General features: G+C 35.6%; 1 protein-coding gene across 3 annotated transcripts in view; it reads left to right on the top strand.

Annotated features, from left to right (window-relative positions):
- Positions 1-1502: 1502 nt before the first annotated feature.
- LRRCC1 (leucine rich repeat and coiled-coil centrosomal protein 1) overlaps positions 1503-16231 on the top strand; it is a 31706-nt gene continuing 16977 nt past the window's right edge. Inside the window, exons 1-7 of one of the 3 annotated variants that reach the window (XM_079143749.1) lie at positions 1503-1768; positions 3776-3981; positions 4408-4473; positions 9096-9263; positions 10595-10770; positions 10872-11081; positions 14920-15116. In XM_079143749.1, the coding sequence (XP_078999875.1) occupies positions 1680-1768; positions 3776-3981; positions 4408-4473; positions 9096-9263; positions 10595-10770; positions 10872-11081; positions 14920-15116 (1112 nt within the window). In that variant the 5' untranslated portion in view covers positions 1503-1679. Of the gene's footprint in view, positions 1769-3775; positions 3982-4407; positions 4474-9095; positions 9264-10594; positions 10771-10871; positions 11082-14919; positions 15117-16231 lie in introns of those variants that run through there. The other 2 variants (XM_079143750.1, XM_079143751.1) reach the window with 2 other exon arrangements.

Raw genomic sequence — 16231 nt, forward strand, 5'->3', positions numbered from 1 at the left:
TCTGAGGGCTTGACTTGAAGCTAACACATTGACATTGCCAACACATGGTCAAAAAAGGTCACCAGTTAGCACAGAATCTAAGAGCCAATAAATAGATTCCACCTCCACCTCTTTTTGGAAGGACATCTTCAAAGTGTGCACTTATAGGAAACAACGAATTGTAGCCCTGAGTTTTAGAATATGGTAGGTAAAAGCTGAATGGTAGTTAGATTTGGAAATATTTTCAATGACAGATTTGAAAGAAAACAAATTTTTGAAAGAAAATAATCAGATTGTAAATAGCAAAGCTATGGATAAACTACACCGAAAATGAACAATCTTAATGTAAAATACCAACCATAAAATCAGACTATAGTAAAAATAAATTGGCATATTAACCTTAATTCTTTCATATTATATGTAAACAAAATAGATGACCTAATATAGCATATAATGGTATGTACAATACAGGTATTTAATAAATGCTTTGTCTAAAAAATTTTTTTCTAAGAGAAAGATTGGAGACCTTTATTTGGTTCCTTACAGGAAATCACCAAAGATTTTAGTTCAGGATGATGACAGGATTGATAGGTCCTCAGGCCAAAGTAACTCCAGTTTGAAAATCAGCACCTGCCCACCTAGGCATGATCTTCCTCTTAGGACTACCCCTAGAGTCCCTAACTACCAAAACCACAACAAAGACACCAAGTTAGAATCACAGGACCAGATGGGTTATTTTTTAACTATTGTACATGACTATATAGTTAAGTTTTTTCCCAGCAGGCTGCTGCGCCTTGCAGAAGGGCAGCCTGACAAAGACTTGCTCTGTTAACAAACCTTTGCTTGAACTCAAAGATGTGTCTCTAATGGATATTTGCACCCATTACTCTAACAAGGATCTGATTTAAGATACATCTTTGATCTACATTCTTTAATATTACTATGGCTTACAGTAAAATCTAGCCAAGAAGGACCTTGTACAGATATTATTTTCCCACCTAGGCCAGTTATCTCCAGGACTTCTCTTGACCCAGCAAGACTACACAATCATTTCCTTTTTGAAAATTTAGTCACTACCCATACGACTCTAGTTAGTTTTGATGACCCTGGACTATTCCTAGAATTTGTCATGCTAGGCTGCATAATTGTTTTCTTCAGTGGACAAATGCTTCCAGGAAAGAAAACGGACTCCACCAATTCCTCATTGCATAGTGAACAACGCACAGCAAGACACCGCACAGAAGTTCAGTGAATCAACAGGAGGAGCGATTGCCGGTGAGGGGACAATTTATACGTGTGTATGACTATGCAAAGTTATGCAAAGCCAACGCTGTGAAACCACCTTCTGAAGGCAGGTGGTTATAATTCATTAAAAAAAAAAATCATAGGGAAACAAATAGGATGGCGCCCTAAATCCCGCAATTTCAGCATTCCGGGGAGGGGAAAAAGTTTCGCTCTACAGCAAGCCCCAAGAGCCACTCCACAGATGCCGTAAAAGGGAGCGAAGCCCTGCGTGGAGAGCTGGCTTCCAGCTTTGCGGCACCGTCAGGGCGGGAAAGTGCCGGGCGTCGGTTGGAGGGAGCGTCCTCGCCCCGCCCCCCACACCAGGGCTGTACCACCGCGCTCCGAGGAGGCGTGTTCCAGGATCTCGGACCCAGTGCTGGCCGCCAGTTAAGTCCCCGCTTCCTGTCGCCGGTACCATGGAGGCGGCGGTAGAGGCAGAAGTAGAAAATGAGGACGGCGACAGCAGCTGCGGGGATGTGTGCTTCATGGACAAAGGCCTGCAGAGGTAAAGGGCGTTCGGCAGCCGGGAGCGGCCCGCGCACCCCCAGGGCTGCGACCGAGGGTGGTGTGTGGCTTGGCGGGTCAGGGCGCGGCGCCGCTGTACCAGCTTCGCCAACACTCGCTGGCTTGCGGTCGTCCTGCTCAGCGAACGTGCTCCGTGGCAGCGCGGGAGTGTCTGAGTCCTGCCTGCTCTGTCCTGAGCAGTTCCCACGGCTCTGCTTAGCCTTGAACCTGCCCACCACCTGCTTCTCCAGCCTTTAACCACTCCTTCCTTCTGCTGCTCCTCTTTAGGGGTTATTGCTTTGCTGCCCTTTAATCGTTGGTCTTCTCGTGTTCTCTTGGTTCTCTTACCCTGAAAACCAGCGGCAACTTAGCATCTCCGGCAACCGTGTAGCAGGAGTTCTCTGGTCCTCATTGGTTTTGCCTCACTTCTCTTTACCACCATTCTAATTTCTTCTGTACAGAACACTGTAACACATATGTTCATATACTTTTCGAAAGTACTGAACATATCTTATTTAGTTTCCCTTTTCCATCTCATGCTGCCCGAACTTCGTACACGACTTACACAGGTTCTGCATTACAGACCGCCCCTGCGTACCTTTTCAGTCTCCACTTACCATTTCTAAAGTTACTTTCTAGCCACACTGAGCTACCAGCAGTTCTTTTGTAGGCGTCTCTTTGCACATGATGCAACTTTGTGGAGTGCCTTTCTCTCTGCAAGTCTTAACTGACAATTATGCATCTTGTTCTCAGTCCTAATCTAAAATTTGCCTGATGACCCGGGAAGATGATTTTCAAAGAAATGTCTACATTTTTATTTAATAATAGCTGCTATTTCCTGAATGTCACCCATGTATTCAGGTTACACACATTATCACTTATCTTCACTGCAATTCGCAAGTTAATTTTTCTTATATCAGACTTCATGCAGCTGGTGAGTAATTAAATTCGGAAATTCAAACTCTTTTGTTTCACCCTCTGCTTTTTCTACTTTCCCACATTATATGCACAGTATTGATTTCCAGAAGGACTATAATTTGAAGCATGTGTTAATAGCATAAGTTATGGCCCTGAATAAGAACTTAGTGAATGATGGAAGTTATGCAATTGGCAAATGCTGCAAACAGATAGCTTTAAAAATTCCTAGTTTGAGATTTGCAAATGCTTCCTTGCTGCCAGTTAGGTTTCCTACAGATTTATAGTAGCTGCCACAAGCTACTACTGATGACTGTACATCTGACTTCTCCAAACAGCACTGTAGTTTGTATGCCTTGAACTACTACAGGAGAGATTCCAGTTATAACTAGTAATTGAAGGAGTCAAAAGATGAGTTCTCTTTAGGGGAGGTACATTCCAACTAGAGATAGAAGACAGGGATGAATGAAATAGCAATAATTTCTGGGGTTTTTGGTATTGACTACGTTCTGGATCAAATAGCCATTGTACACAGTGAAGAAAGTAAGATTATAAATTTATTTTGTAAGATTAGATGTGGACCTGGACTCTGTTACCATAACTACAGGAACTTGGACAAGTTATTTACTTTTTAAAAACTTCAGTCTTATGATAACATACTACTTAGAGTTGTCAGAATTAGATGATATAAAGAATCTGAGGCTTAAAAAGTTGCCATTTGTTTGGGTAACACAGCAAGGTAATGTGCAAATTTGAACTGATGTATTAGAATTTAAGAACCTTTACAATTATTTGCTATTCAGTATTATCTTTACTATCTGTCCCTGACTTTGCACATAAAAGCTAGAAATACCCAGCATTACTCACCTTCCTTGAACAGTTTCATATTTGTATAAATGGTCTAAAATACTGGCTTGTGTTGTAGGAAGCACTGTGTTTTATGATTACACATTTCAAGGCACAAATGGGAAGGACATCATTCTGTAATGAACAGAGCACATAGTTATTATCTAGGTGCTATTTGATGAGTTTAATTATTTGGTCTTATAAAATCCATTTTTACTTTTTTTATAATGTATATTTTCTTTTTTAGCATATCAGAGTTATCTTTAGATTCAACCCTTCATACCATCAATCTTCATTGCAATAACATCTCCAAGATCAAAGCCATTGATCATATTTGGAATTTACGACATTTAGATCTGTCATCTAATCAAATAAGTCAAATTGAAGGGCTAAACACACTGACAAAACTATGTACTCTGAATTTGTCCTGCAATTTGCTCACAAGAATAGAAGGTTTGTAAGTGATTTTCATGTAATATTTAGCATAAAGAAGGTGATTTGTCTTATTTTTCCCCAAATAGAATGGAATAAATATTATCATAAACTTTTTTTCTTTATTTGGTTTATTTAGTTTTATGTGGTGCTGGATCGAACCCATTGCCTCATACATGCTAGGTAGGCAAACACTCTACCACTGAATCACAACCCCAGCCCCTTACCATACACTTCTGAAAACTAACCCTAAAACTCATTATACAGAAGTTTTCTTATAGAAAAGTTTGTTTTTTAAAACTAAATATTTTTATAAAATTGATTTCACTGTTACCACATCAAATTTGCTTCAGAACAGTCTAATAGTACTGTAGTGCTACATTTCTCTAATTTTTTAAATCCTTTAAAAGCTTTATTTTATTTTGTTGTGCTTTATTTTATTTTTAGGACTTGAAGCACTAATTAATCTGACTAAACTGAATTTGTCTTATAACCACATAAATGATCTTACTGGTAAGTAGATATGCATGTATTTTTGATAATGGTATATGTTTGCAATGTATGAAGAGTTAGCTCATCATGTTGGAAAATTCCAAGTTATAATCCACATTTTGACCATAGAGCTCATCTATAGAGTATGCTGAAATTTTAATTCTTTTTTGTTGTTGCTCCCCAAACTATAGTTGAGTAAAAAATAGAAATAAAGACTGAAATGATTAGGAGCAAGGGGAAAAAGAACTTGGATGAGAAGAAGCTACTTTAGAGGAATGATGTTTTGATTTTTGTACCAGGGATTGAACCCAGGGGTGCTTTACCAGTGAGCCATATTCCCAGCCTTTTTTTTTTTTTTTTTTTTTTTTAATTTAGAAACAGGGTCTCACTGAGTTGCTCAGGGCCTTGCTAAGTTGCTGAGGCTTTCTTTGAACTTGTGTTCCTCCTGCCTCAGCTCCCTGAACTACTGGGATTACAGGCGTGCACCACCATGCCCAGTAGGAATGATATTTTAATGTTAGGTAATTAAACAGTATACTGTTTTAGAGAGGAATAATTCCAATGAAACTTTCTACAGTGATGAAAATGTTCCATGTCTCTGCTGTGTGGTATGGCAACCAATAACTAAATGTAAGCACTTAAACTTTGAATGTGCAACATGGGAACTAAAATTATAATTTTATTTCATTTTAATTTAAATATAAAAATCTATATGTAACTAGGCATGGTGGTGCACCCTGTAATCCCAGGAATTTGGGAGGTTGAAGCAAGTTGGAGGCCAGCCTAGGCAAGTTGGTGAGACCCTGTCTCAAAATAAAAAATACAAAGGGCTGGCTACATAACTTAGTGGTAAAGCACCCCTGGGTTCAATCCCAAGTACCAAAAGAAAAAGAAAAAGCTACATATAACTAATGGCTACCACTAGGCAGATATGAACAGTGCAGGTATGTAGCATTCCAAAAATTATTGCAAATTGAAGATCAAATAAAATTATTTTTTTCTCTGTGTTTAGTTAAGTCTTAAGAAGATACAAAAATTGTTGACTACTTTTTAATTATGATTAAAGTGATAACTAATCAAAGTTTCAAGAGTATTACTAGAATTATCTCTTAAAACTAACAAGATTTCACTAATTATCTTCATAACCTTTATCAGTATTTGAAAGAGTATTATTCATTTGTTGACTATTTTTCTTCCTCATTAAAAAAAAGACTACCTTGTGCCTGGTGCCTAGTATACAAAAAGACCTCATCAGTACCCTTAAGCTGAAGTAGCAACTATAGTTTAATTTTTGAAATCTTTTTTTTCACTGAAGACAAGAAAGCATTAGAATTTTGAGTTTAAGTCTAACTCTGTCACTGCTGTGTGCTATTTTACTTTTTGGATACAGTTTCCTTTATCTGACAAATGATTATTAGATAAAAGGGTTCATTCACTCACTGGGCAGATATTTGTTACAAATAGCTTTATCAAGTACTGTCCTATAGTGCTGAAAAAACAACAACAAAAAACAGATAAGGTCCTTGCTATATAACAGGGTTTAAATTATAGTGAGAAGAAACATGAAGTTTATCAAGTCCCTCCTCCCCTAAGTAAGCAAAAGATTTAAACAGACACCTAGCCAAGAAGATGCACAGAGGGCAAATAAGCATGTGAAAAAAAATATGTTTACCATCCTTGGAGATTAAGGAAATGCAAATTAAAACCATAATGAGCTACCACTTCACATCTAGAATGGCCAAAATTTTTTAAATTATCAAAGCATTGATGAGATTGTAGAGCAACTAAAACTTGACTACATTGCTAGTGCAATTTAAAAAGCACCACCACATTGGAATAGAATTTGGCAGTTTATTATAATGGTAAAAGTACAGGTTATTCAGTGCTCTTCCTCAGTATTTACCCAGATAAATTAAGATGTACCCACACAAAGACTCATATGTGAATGTTTATATGATTATATAGCTTTTCATATGCTCGTGTTTATATGACTTATTAATCTCTAAAAATTAGAATTAACATATATATCCAGCTGGTATTACGGTGTTTAGATCTTTTTGGAGGGTTGTGGGGGAATACCAGGGAATGAACTCAGGGGCACTCAACCACTGAGCCACATCCCCAGCCCTATTTTGTATTTTATTTAGAGATAGACTCTCACTGAGTTGCTTAGCACCTTGCTTTTGCTGAGGTTGGCTTTGAACTCTCAATCCTCGTGCCTCAGCTTCCCAAGCCACTGGGATTACAGGTGTTCACCATCATGCCCAGCTATGATTTAGATGTTAAATGTCCTCCAAAGTTCATGTGTTAAACTTTGGCTGCCAGCCTGTGGCAATATTGGGAGGAGGCAGTGGAATCTTTAGGCAATATGGCCTACTTGGTCATGGGAGGCACTTCCTTGAAGGGGAGGTTGGCACCTCAGCTCCTCCCTCTCTGTACCTTCTAGCTGCCATGAGGAGAACAGATCTTCTTTACCTTGCATTCCTACCATGATATACTGTGCTACCACAGGCCCAAAGCAGTATGATCAAATAACTATGGTCTGAAACCATGAGCCAAGATCAATCTTTCCTTGTTATAAATAGATTGTCTCAGGTATTCTGTCACAGCAACGGAAAGCTAATGGATGAAAAAATGTTTGAAACATCTGTGTAGTGGAATACTACTTGGAACTAAAAAAGGAATGAACAATAACACATGCAACGACACATATAAATCTAAGAAGAATTATGCTAAGTGAAAGAAGCCAGTCATAAAAGGGTGTATCAAATGATTCTGTTCATTTGGCTTTATGATAAAGGCAGAGCTGTAGAGGCTTTTAAAAATCAGATTATTGGTTGCTAGGGCCTGGAAATGGGGAGAGAAGATTGATTACATAGGAACAGAAGGGAACCATTCAAAGTGATGGAAACTTTCTATTTGTGATTATAGTGGTAGTAGTACAACTGTGTAAATTTGCTTAAACACACCAAATTATATACCAAAAAAAGGGCAAATTTTAGTAACTTAATATCAAACAGAGTTGAGAACTGTGAAGAAAATAAAAGGAGCAACCCTGGATGTTCTTATAGATCATTCTTAGAATGCTAAAGTTTTGATGTTCAAAAACACTTCAGTAAATAACTTGTATACCCTACAAAGACAATAAGGCAAGATCAAACTTGCCATGTACAAAAGCTAATGAAGGGTTAATGTGCCAGGAAAAGGGATTGGAAGTAGGCAGATGCCAGCTCAGTATAGTAGAAGCAGGGTGAGAAATTTACATTTTATTCTAGGCACAATAGGAGTTGTTGGAGATTACATAGAGAATGACATGATTTACATAAGGGAGTGACATAATTTATGTTTCTAAAAGACCACTGACTGCTGAGTGGAAAGTACATTTTTTTGGTAGATAGAGAGGAAATAAAGGAAAATGGACTCGAAGATAAGTCTTCCCTAGATTAACGGGTGTGAATGGTGGTACTCTTTGTTGATATGAGAAAGATTAGGAAAAGATCACATTTCGAGATAAGTAATGAGAAAATGGATCCTATCTTAAAATAGAGAACATATGTATACATATGTTGAACATAGGTATGTGTGTGCATATAATATGCATTTGGGGGTGGGATTGGGGATCATGGTTGGAGTTGTAGATTTGGCAGTTGGAAGAACTGTAGCCATGAAACTAGAAGATTTCCAAAGAGAGTGTAGATAAGAGGAGTAACTCCTGGTGCACTCTAATATTAAGCATAAGTGAACCATCAAGGTAAAACAAAAAGAAGAACTAGTAACATTAAACAAGAACTTGTAAATGTGATGCTAATTAAGGAGAAATGCCAAGGACTGTGAGTGACAGGAAAATTAGATCTCATAGAGATGGTCAAAGACTTCTGAGAATGTATTCAGAAAGATGAATAGAAGTTAGCCAGAGGTCATTGAGGAGAAAAGAATATTCAGTCAGGTTGAAGAAACTGAAGAAAAGGGTGAGTGAAGTTGAAATGTGAAGAGGACTAAACTAAGTTGTAAAATTGCTCTCTCTGAGGAGCAAGGTGTGGAGAAAATGGGGCATTTATTCACTAGTCCTTTGATAGAGGTGAACCCCTAGAACTGTTAACTCCCTCACACTTCCAGGGTTTGCCTTTGCTGATGAGCAAGCTCCTTCCCTTTTGAGGTAGGAAAAGAGGGTACTTACAAGGGCACACTGACAATATACACAGTACTGTGTATATTAGCTGCAGCTGAAGTCTGGGTGGATGAGTACCAATAACATCTGCTATAAAAATATTCCAAGAAGCTGGGGCAAGAAATATTATCAGGGAGCTAAAATAAATGTCATTTGTATTTATTTTATACTGAAACCAAGAAAAAGAAAGTGTAGTGCAGTGTTATGTCTGGTAATCAAAAATGGTACCTTGGGAGATCCTAAAGCCATAGCTTTGTGCTTATTTTCATATAAGTGCGTACAATGACCTAAGGAGATTGTTTTTCAGTGTATTAAACCCAGCACCCAGAAATTCCAGGGACTGAGGACTCTGTGAGTTGCTAACGTTGTGTTTCTTCAAAACAACAATTGATTTTTCCTGTTACCGGGTATATCTTTATAGCAAGATCTCATGAATGCTATTCCTTTGCCTAAAAGAATTTTTTTCTTATTGCAGGGCTGATGCCTCTTCATGGACTTAAGTATAAACTTAGATATATTGATCTACATAGTAATTGTATAGATAGTATCCATCACTTACTTCAGTGTATGGTAGGTTTGCACTTCTTGACAAATCTTTCTTTGGAGAAGGATGGAGAGGGGAATCCTGTCTGTCGTGCACCAGGTATAAACAATTAATTTAATACTTTTTTTTTTAACAAATAATAGTCAAAGCTTCTTCATTTACATAACAGGCTACTGCATGTATGTAAAGACTGACACATTCATATGTGTGTATGTGTATGTTTGTATATAATATATACAGTAAAACATCTAGAAAAATACACAAAAAAATGATGATATTGGACAACTCCAGGGAAAGGAAATGAATAGCTAGAGATCAAGAAATACTGGAAAAACTTTACTATGTACTTTTTGAATTATATATCATATGAATTTGTCACATTTTAATAAGTGGATGATTGTTTTTTAAAAATAAACTTAAACTTATATGAAAAAATGCTGCTGAAATGCCAGTCACTCTAATTTAGAATCAGTCAAATTGGCAAAGATAAGAGAGACCAGAGTGCCATTTCTAGCTTCAGTTATCTCATATTGCTTAACCAAATAAGAAAAGTGAGTAGAATTTTAAGTGTACCTTCTGAAACTCTGCTTGGATATAAGTTGGCTATAGAGGCTCCATTCTGTGATTCATATGCAGCCATAGGAAAGCTTTTTGTAACATGACAACTTGTTTTGATTATTTTATCGAAAAGGTTTTTTTTTTTTTTTTTTTGGCAGTGCTGGGGATCAAACCCAGGGCCTTATGCTTACAAGGCAAGCACTCTACCGACTGAGCTATCTCCCCAGCCCTGAAAATGTTTTTTAATTCAGTTTATCCAAAGAATTCATTGGTCTTTCTGACAAATACTTAGTTTTAAAATTACAACTGAGCAAAGTTGAAGTGCTCCTATTAATGTTGATTTGTAACTTTCTCATATTTAATTATTCTTAGGGGCAATAAAATAAATATATTATTCTTGGATACTTGATAGATTACATATCTTAATATTAGTTATATGTAATTTTAAAAACAGAAATTACACTAGGCTTGAGGCTTCACTAGGGAAATTCTGGTGTTTTGATCATTATCCACATCATCCTTATAACATGTTTATGTTAAGTTTATGCTATTTCTATTAAAAATAAAAAAGACATGTCCTTCCCAGAATAAATTGCTGCTGGTTTCATGCATTCACAGCTTTAAAGTAATTTTCATAGGTGATGATTATGTTTCTTATCTTCATTGGGAAAATTATTTAGGAGGGGTGAAAGGAGCATTTTGTTTCTTTTATATTTAATTACATGCTGGAAATGTTGAATAAATTGCATATATGACAAATTTATTAGTTGTTTCTTTGAACTAATTTTATCATTCGGGTGATACATATAGTAACTTAATTTATTTTAGAAAACGTTAGCCTTTTTTTAATGTTTAAATTTTCACTTTGAAAGGGTACAGAGCAATTATTCTCCAAACTCTGCCACAGCTTAGAATTCTAGACTGCAAGAACATATTTGGTGAACCAGTAAATGTGGCAGAAGTAAATTCATCACGCCTACAGTGCTTAGAAGGTCTTTTGGATAATTTAGTTTCTTCTGAATCTCCCCCAAATATAAGTGAAGATGAGGTATAGTATTGGGGTTTTTTTTCCCTAATATAAAAGACACCTTTACACTTTAATAAATGAATGTAAATTTAAAAGGATATTTGTTTGTCCCTGTGTCATAGATCCTTGAAAATATGCCAGTGGTACCATCACCCATCAGTGAGTTACCTCCCTTGGAGCAGTTTGCAAATACACCAGCAGATGCTGTTTTGACATCATTTTTATCTGTGTGTCCATCTTCTGAGCCAGAGAAAATTAGTCATGAAAAGGAATTTCAGAATGAGAGAAAACTTCAGAAATTAGATGATCAACTTTTACAGCTTCTCACTGAAGTAACTATTTTTCCTATTTTTGGAAAACCCAATATGAGTTTATTAAAGAAAAAAATAGTTAAGAAAATGCAAAATAAAAATGTGTAAGCTGACCAACCAGAAACACTCCATAATAAATATATCAATATGTGTATTTTTTATTGTTTGTTCTATTTAGTTATACATGATAGCAGAATGCATTTTGATTCATTGTACATGAATGGAATACAACTTTTCATTTCTCTGGTTGTACACGATGTAGATACATGTACATAGGGTAATGACGTTTGTCTCATTCCACCATCTTTCCCCCCTCCCCACACACCTTCTCCCCTCCCCACAATCCAACAGTCATTCTTCCCTTACCACCACCACCACCCCCATTATATATCAGCATCCATTTATCAGAGAAAACATTTGGCCTTTGGTTTTTTGGGATTGGCTTATGTTACTTAGGATGGTATTCTCCACAATATGTGTATTTTTGTTTTCCTGCATGGAAATAGGATTCTGTGTAGCAATAGTGGTAGAAAATAACGCATACATTTTCCTTGTTGCTTTTTTTTTTTACATCTTCTTTACATAATTCCTTTGTCTTGTTCTTCAGTGCCTCACCTTGTTTCTGTCTCTTCACTTTTTGTTTCAACCTTAAGCAAGGTGAAAACTTTGCATTCAGTGTTCATTATCACAAAGAACACTTGAGTTTACTCTTGGCCCCATACATCTTTTCAGCTCTTACTTGTCAAGACCATCTCTAAAATTTACAGCTGACTGACAAATTAATGTATATAGTTCTGTTTCATTTCAATTTCCAGCAATCACTTAATTAATTTCTACTTTCTTGGACCAGTGATCATTTTTTTACCCTTGCTACTGATTCTCTAGTTTGTAAAAATCTGTGAACTAAACACGTTAATTACAGTTCATAGAATTTATTGCTATTGTGTCTCTAGCCCACGCTGCGGCATTCTTACACTGATCAACAGTGATCCCCCACACCCCTTGGGAACTACACCACCTGAATGAAACAGATTTTTAACTTTGCTTGCCTATCATCTGGGTGTAGGATGGAGAGAGAGTAGTATAAGTTAAAAAGACTATCAGTTAAACATCAGTTTGACCTCGAAATTTGTAAGTAGGTTTTTTTGTTCATTTGTGTGGGGGTACTGGGAATTGAATCCAGATGTGTTTTACCACTAAGCTACATCCCCAGTCCTCTTTATTTTTTGTTTTGAGACAGGGCCTTGCTAAATTGCTGAGGGTCTCACTCAGTTGCTGAGGCCAGTCTCAAACCTGGAATCCTCCTGCCTCTCAGCCTCCCAAGTTACTGGGATTACAGCTCTGTACTACCACACCCAGATGTAACGATTTTAATATTCAATTGTTTTTCTCAAAATAAATAAGGGGAAGGAATAGAAAATGCTTGTAGATTGCCTATGGTTCTGGAGATTTTGAATAATCCTGAATTCCTATCATACCTAAAACAATAAACTTGAGGTCAGCCTTAGATATGTGAGAACTAATAAGGGTATGAGATTTCAATTTGAATTGCATAAATAGATAGTAGTAGAACTGGGACAAGAATGCTGGCCTACTCATTGATGTTGATAATGTATATATGAACTTCTAAGAACCCTTCATTTCCTCAGGTTTCATCTTCCGACTTACTCATAGCTGACTTTTCTGTCAGTATCACAACTTAGATTTAAGTTTAGTAATACATTTGTAGTAAACTTGTTAGCATGTCTTAGGATATTCTCATTTCATTTGAGAAGATAGAGATCAATGTTATTGTCTTTATTATATAGAAACAGAACAAGTTTAAATTATTTTATCCAAGAGTACTTTATTAATAACACAGTTGAGCTTCAAACAGAAATCCCATAACCAGATGTTTTCTTTCCACTGTGTCATGCTACTTATTTAGTTATGGCAATAATTCTTCCTACTTCATTAACCAAGAATAGAATAGAAGTCTTAACTATCTGAGAAGAAAAGGTGATTCACTGCTATGCATATTTAAAATGTTTAAGAAAATAATTTCTGAATTTCTTGGTGTAAAAAGGAAATATACAATTTAAACTCAAATGGTTTTGTTTCAAAAGTAATGTCACTGTAAAGTTACTGTGCTGAATTTTGATAAGGACACTTGTTTCTTAAACATGTATCACTGAGCTACATCCCAAGCCATTTTTATTTTGAGATAGGGTCTTACTAAATTCCCAAGCTGCCTTCAAACTTGTAATCTTTCTGCCTGGGATTATAGGTGTGAGGCACCACGCCCAGCGTAAATGTTTGCATTTGATACAAAATAGAGGTATATACCTGAATTGGCAATACATATACCTTACCCAAACTTTTTGAAGATAAATATTACCATCATCCTAGAGTATTCCCTCCTACTTCTTCCTGCAAGCAATCCTTCCCTGCTTCTTCAGAGGAAATCATTTTTCTGATTTCTTTCCTATCATAGATTATTTAATATTTGTTCTAGAATCTAATAAAAATGGAATCATAATACGTACTTTTCATGTAAGGCAACATAGCCTTTTTGAAATTAATCCATGTTACATATATTAATAGTTGTAGTTCCATGTGTTCTTCCATTTTATGACTACAGTTTATTTCTATGTAGAATTGGTTTATTTCTATGTAGTGTTCGATTTTATGTCTCCCTTTTTTTTTTTTCATTATCCTATTGATGTGCCATTGGATTATTCCAAATTTGGGAATAAACTGCAGCGAACATGACTGTACAGTCTTTTTGTGAACGTGTCTTCATTTCTCTTCAGTAAAAAGCTAGTAATGAAATTTCTGAATTATAGGATAAGTGTATGTTTGTTTTTATCTGAAACCAAAACTTTCTCCAAAATGGAAAACTCTGCGTTACTCCCATCAACGATATGTGACTGACTTCTAGTTTTTCGACATCTTCACCAATATTTGATGTTAGCATTGATTTTATTTTAGCCATTCTATTGAGTATATCCTAGTATTCATTTTTATTTTAATTTGCATTTCATTAATGATTAATAACACTTCTCATGTGTTTATTATGTCCATGTGCTTATATATTTTCTTTTTGAGGTATCTTCAAAATTTTTGTTCATGTTTTTCTTGGATTATTTATGTATTACCATGTTGTAAGAATTCATTATTTATCCTGGATAAAAGTATTTTGTTAAATGTACCTTGTGTGAACATTTTTTCCCAGTCTGTGGCTTACACCTTAATTTCCTTAATGGCCTTTTTTTAAAAAATTTTTTTATTTATTTAATTTTTTTTGTGGTGCTGGGGATCGAACCCAAGGCCTTGTGCATGCAAGGCAAGCACAATACTGACTGAGCTATATCCCCAGCCCCTTAATGGCCTTTTGATACTTTCACAGTTGCAACAGGTTTTAGTTTTGATAATTAATCTCATTTTTATTTTATGTTTATTGTTTTTGTGACTTCAAGATTTTTTTATGTATCTCTAAGTAACAAAGATATTCCTCTGTGTTATTCTCTAAAAGTTCTATTGTTTTATCTTTTGTGTTTAGGCCTATGTATATGGTGTACATATTTCTATGGATATTCAGTTATACCAGCACCATTTGTTGAAAAGGTGTTTCATTGGATGACTTTGATTTGTTTTTGTTTTTTTATTTATATTTCCTGAAAGTTTTCATTGTTATTTGCCGAAGAGTTAACTTGATAGAAACTTATCTGTACTAGAAACCGAATTCCCTGTCATTAATTTCCAACATATCTAGTTTGTTAGCCCTCAGTCTTTTAGAAAGCCTTAATCCTTAGCAAAATTTTAAATTTTAATTTTTATACTGAATTGAACTTTTAATATACTTTTTTTTCCTTTCTAGACTTCTACTACTTTAATAGATAATGTTCCTGAAAAAGACCTGAGACCAAAAAGAGACACAGATATAACTTCTGAAAGCGACTATGGAAACAAAAAAGAATGCAGTAGAAAAATTCCTCGAAGATCAAAAATCCCATATTATGCCAGAAGTATTCAAACTATTAAGCATCACAATAGAAACAACAACATTTTTGTAAGGTACTTAATTTAGTTTTAGAATTCCAAGTGAGGCACCCAGAAGTTAGTGTGGCTGTCTCCTTCCTTAAAACTATCTTATTGTGATATTTATTTATCACATTTAACATCAGAGGTGTAACTTTTCAGTCCTGTGGGCTCTAACTAGGTCAGTATAGTCACCTCTCTCTGGTTCTGCAGATTCTTCATCCGTGAATTCAACCAACATTATTCAAAAATATTTTCTAAAAAAAGTTACATTGTTAATGGCATGTGTTACTAATAAAGCCTATAGTGGTTCTATACTGAACATGTATAGACTGTTTTTTCTTAAACAAATCATTACACAGCATTTACACATATCAGATATTTTATGTTATCTATTATCACACCATTCTGTGTAAGGGCCTTGAGCATCTATAGGTTTTGGTATCTGAGGAGGGTCTTGAAGCACATTGCCTGTAGAAACCAATGGACATTTATATACTTGTATAAAGGATTACTTTCTCTGTCATTGCCAAAGTTAAAAAATCAATATATAAAACCAAAATTCCACTGCATTCATTTGCAGTAGGAAATAAAACCAATAAAACTTGAGTCTTAGATGTCTAGCCTTTTTTGTCTCTTGTCAGCAAGTATAGATGGGGAGTCAGGTCCTAGTTAGATGGTACCTACTGAGTTGAGGATCAAAGGTAGGTATGATGGTTATGTTGAATGCCATTAGGATAAGGGAATCTAATGTTTGTACTTTCACAATTGGAATCACCATGATAGTTGTTCAGAAATAACTACACTGGGATAGATACAATCAACTTTTTACCTCTTTACTTTTTCTTTTTAAAAAATGAATTCTTTTGTTGTTTTAATTCTTTCATAGCTGTCCAACTGTTTCCATGTATACTCAGTTACTTAGTTCAGTTATATTCGGGATGTACATTGCAATTTCTTCAGTCTCTTGCTAATGATGGAATCTATTACATGCTCTGTTACATGTCCATTTTAGATTTTCAGTTTTCAAAGGTAATTTTATCTGTCATTTTCCCAGTTCTTGGGTGTCATCTTACCTTAATCCTAAGTGCTGATTATACTTTTTAAATTATTTTGATATATTCAAGAATTCTACCCAACCTGAATATGTT

The sequence above is a fragment of the Sciurus vulgaris genome, assembly GCF_902686455.1.
Source record: "Sciurus vulgaris genome assembly, chromosome: 1".
Classification (NCBI taxonomy): Eukaryota; Metazoa; Chordata; class Mammalia; order Rodentia; family Sciuridae; genus Sciurus; species Sciurus vulgaris.